Raw genomic sequence first — 2,844 nt, 5'->3', positions numbered from 1 at the left:
GGAACTAAATAAAAGCAGTATGGGGGTGAGGTAGGTAAATTGGGTGGGCTATATACCTGATGGCTATGTACAGCTGCAGCGATCAGTTAGCTGCTCGATAGCAGATGTTTAAAGTTGTGAGGGAGATAAAAGTCTCCAACTTCAGAGATTTTTGCAATTCGTTCCAGTCGCAGGCAGCAGAGAACTGGAAGGAAAGGCGCCAAATGAGGTTTGGCTTTAGGATGATCAGTGATGAATACACCTGCTGGAGCGCGTGCTACGGGTGGGTAGCCATCGTGACCAGTGAACTGAGATAAGGCGCACTTTACCTAGCATAGCCTTGTAGATGACCTGGAGCCAGTGGGTCTGACGACGAACATGTAGCAGAGGCCAGCCGACTAGGGCATACAGGTCGCAGTGGTGGTCGTATAAGGTGCTTAGTAACAAAACGGATGGCATCTGATGATAAACTGCATCCAGTTTGTCTGAGTAGAGTATTGGAAGCTATTTGTAGATGACATCCCGAAGTCGAGGATCGTAGGATAGTCAGTTTTACTAGGGTAAGTTTGGCGCGCGTGAGTGAAGGAGGCTTTGATTGACGAATAGAAAGCCGACCTAGATTTGATTTTGGATTGGAGGATGTTGATATGAGTCTGGAAGGAGAGTTTGCAGTCTACCAGACACCTAGGTACTTATAGATGTCCACATATTCTAGGTCGGAACCGCGTCCTGCACAGTACTGTCTTTTATCGATGGCGGTTATGATATCGTTTAGTACCTTGAGCGTGGCTGAGGTGCACCCGTGACCGGCTCGGAAACCAGATTGCACAGCGGAGAAGGTACGGTGGGATTCGAGATGGTCAGTGATCTGTTTGTTGACTTGGCTTTCGAAGACCTTAGATAGGCAGGGCAGGATGGATATAGGTCTGTAACAGTTTGGGTCCAGGGTGTCTCCCCCTTTGAAGAGGGGGATGACCGGCAGCGGCAGCTTTCCAATCCTTGGGGATCTCAGATGATACGAAGGAGAGATTGAACAGGCTGGTAATAGGGGGTGCGACAATGGCGGCGGACAGTTTCAGAAATAGAGGGTCCAGAAAGCCCAGCTGATTTGTATGGGTCCAGATTTTGCAGCTCTTTCAGAACATCTGCTATCTGGATTTGGGTAAAGGAGAAGCTGGGGAGGCTTGGGCGAGTAGCAGCGAGGGGGGCGGAGCTGTTGGCAAAGGTTGGAGTAGCCAGGAGGAAGGCATGGCCAGCCGTTGAGAAATGCTTGTTGAAGTTTTCGATTATCACGGATTTATCGGTGGTGACCGTGTTATCTAGCCTCAGTGCAGTGGGCAGCTGGGAGGAGGTGCTCTTGTTCTCGATGGACTTTTAAGTGTCCCAGAACTTTTTGGAGTTAGAGCTACAGGATGCAAATTTCTGCTTGAAAAAGCTGGCCTTTGCTTTCCTGACTGACTGCGTGTATTGGTTCCTGACTTCCCTGAACAGTTGCATATCGCGGGGGCTCTTCGATGCTATTGCAGTTCGCCACAGGATGTTTTTGTGCTGGTCGAGGGCAGTCAGGTCTGGAGTGAACCAAGGGCTATATCTGTTCTTAGTTCTGCATTTTTTGAACAGAGCATGCTTGTCTAAGATGGTGAGGAAGTAACTTTTAAAGAATGACCAGGCATCCTCAACTGACGGGATGAGGTCAATATCCTTCCAGGATACCCGGGCCAGGTCGATTAGAAAGGCCTGCTCGCAGAAGTGTTTTAGGGAGCGTTTGACAGTGATGAGGGGTGGTCGTTTGACCGCGGACCCATAGCGGATACAGGCAATGAGGCAGTGATCGCTGAGATCCTGATTGAAGACAGCAGAGGTGTATTTGGAGGGCAAGTTGGTCAGGATAATGTCTATTAGGGTKCCCATGTTTACGGATTTAGRGTTGTACCTGGTGGGTTCCTTGATGATTTGTGTGAGATTGAGGGCATCTAGCTTAGATTGTACTATTGGAATCAATGACACAGAGTGTCCAAGTGTTCCTGTTGTCTACCTGTTGAGAAGGTCTTGCTGAGCTGACTGAGGACGAAACAAACGAAGCGGCTGTTGTCTTTCTGGCCCGGGACAGCAGCAAACTGGTAGCAGTAGTTGAAGTAGGTCTTTGGGTCAAACTTGGCCTGGTGGCTCTCTCCCATGGTGGTCTGGTGGTGGTGTGGTGGCTGTTCAGGTGTGTGACTCAGGATGGTGGTGGGAGAGGTGCCTGTGAGAGAGAGGGAAAACAATAGGTTAGATAGTGTGTACTACAGCCCTTTGTGTACCAGTCTGTAGTATTACAGACCTATAGTTACAGACTGATATCTTACCAGTCTGTAGTATTACAGACCTATAGCCACAGACTGATATCTGACCAGTCTGTAGTATTACAGACCTATAGTCACAGACTGATATCTGACCAGTCTGTAGTATTACAGACCTATAGTCACAGACTGATATCTGACCAGTCTGTAGTATTACAGACCTTTAGTCACAGACTGATATCTGACCAGTCTCTGTAGAGTAGTATTAGATCTCATTTGCTGTTTCTAATGGAAAGCCACATGTCGTCTTGGACCTGTCAGACAGACACTCTTGTAAAGACATCACTTCAGAGAAACAGAAAGTTGACTGTGTGAAAGCAGGGTAAATATACTGCCACCTCCTGGGCCGGAGTTTGAATATCACCAAAAATTATGTTATACTGCCACCTCCTGGGCCGGAGTTTGAATATCACCAAAATAATTATGTTATACTGCCACCTCCTGGGCCGGAGTTTGAATATCACCCAAAATAATTATGTTATACTGCCACCTCCTGGGCCGGAGTTTGAATATCACCCAAAAAATT

General features: G+C 47.8%; 1 protein-coding gene across 2 annotated transcripts in view; it reads right to left on the bottom strand.

Moving 5' to 3' along the window:
• The window catches only part of zgc:64002 (nicotinamide N-methyltransferase), a 28,737-nt gene that overhangs the window by 23,985 nt on the left and 1,908 nt on the right, over window positions 1-2,844 (bottom strand). For both annotated transcript variants that reach the window (XM_024141128.1, XM_024141129.2), the window contains exon 2: window positions 2,015-2,221. In XM_024141128.1, coding sequence (XP_023996896.1) covers window positions 2,015-2,221 — 207 coding nt within the window. The remainder of the gene's footprint in view (window positions 1-2,014; window positions 2,222-2,844) is intronic.

This window comes from Salvelinus sp. IW2-2015, unplaced genomic scaffold, assembly GCF_002910315.2.
Source record: "Salvelinus sp. IW2-2015 unplaced genomic scaffold, ASM291031v2 Un_scaffold2411, whole genome shotgun sequence".
Lineage (NCBI taxonomy): Eukaryota > Metazoa > Chordata > Actinopteri > Salmoniformes > Salmonidae > Salvelinus > Salvelinus sp. IW2-2015.
Note: the sequence above shows the minus strand (reverse complement) of the source record. Positions and strands in the feature narration are given on the sequence as shown.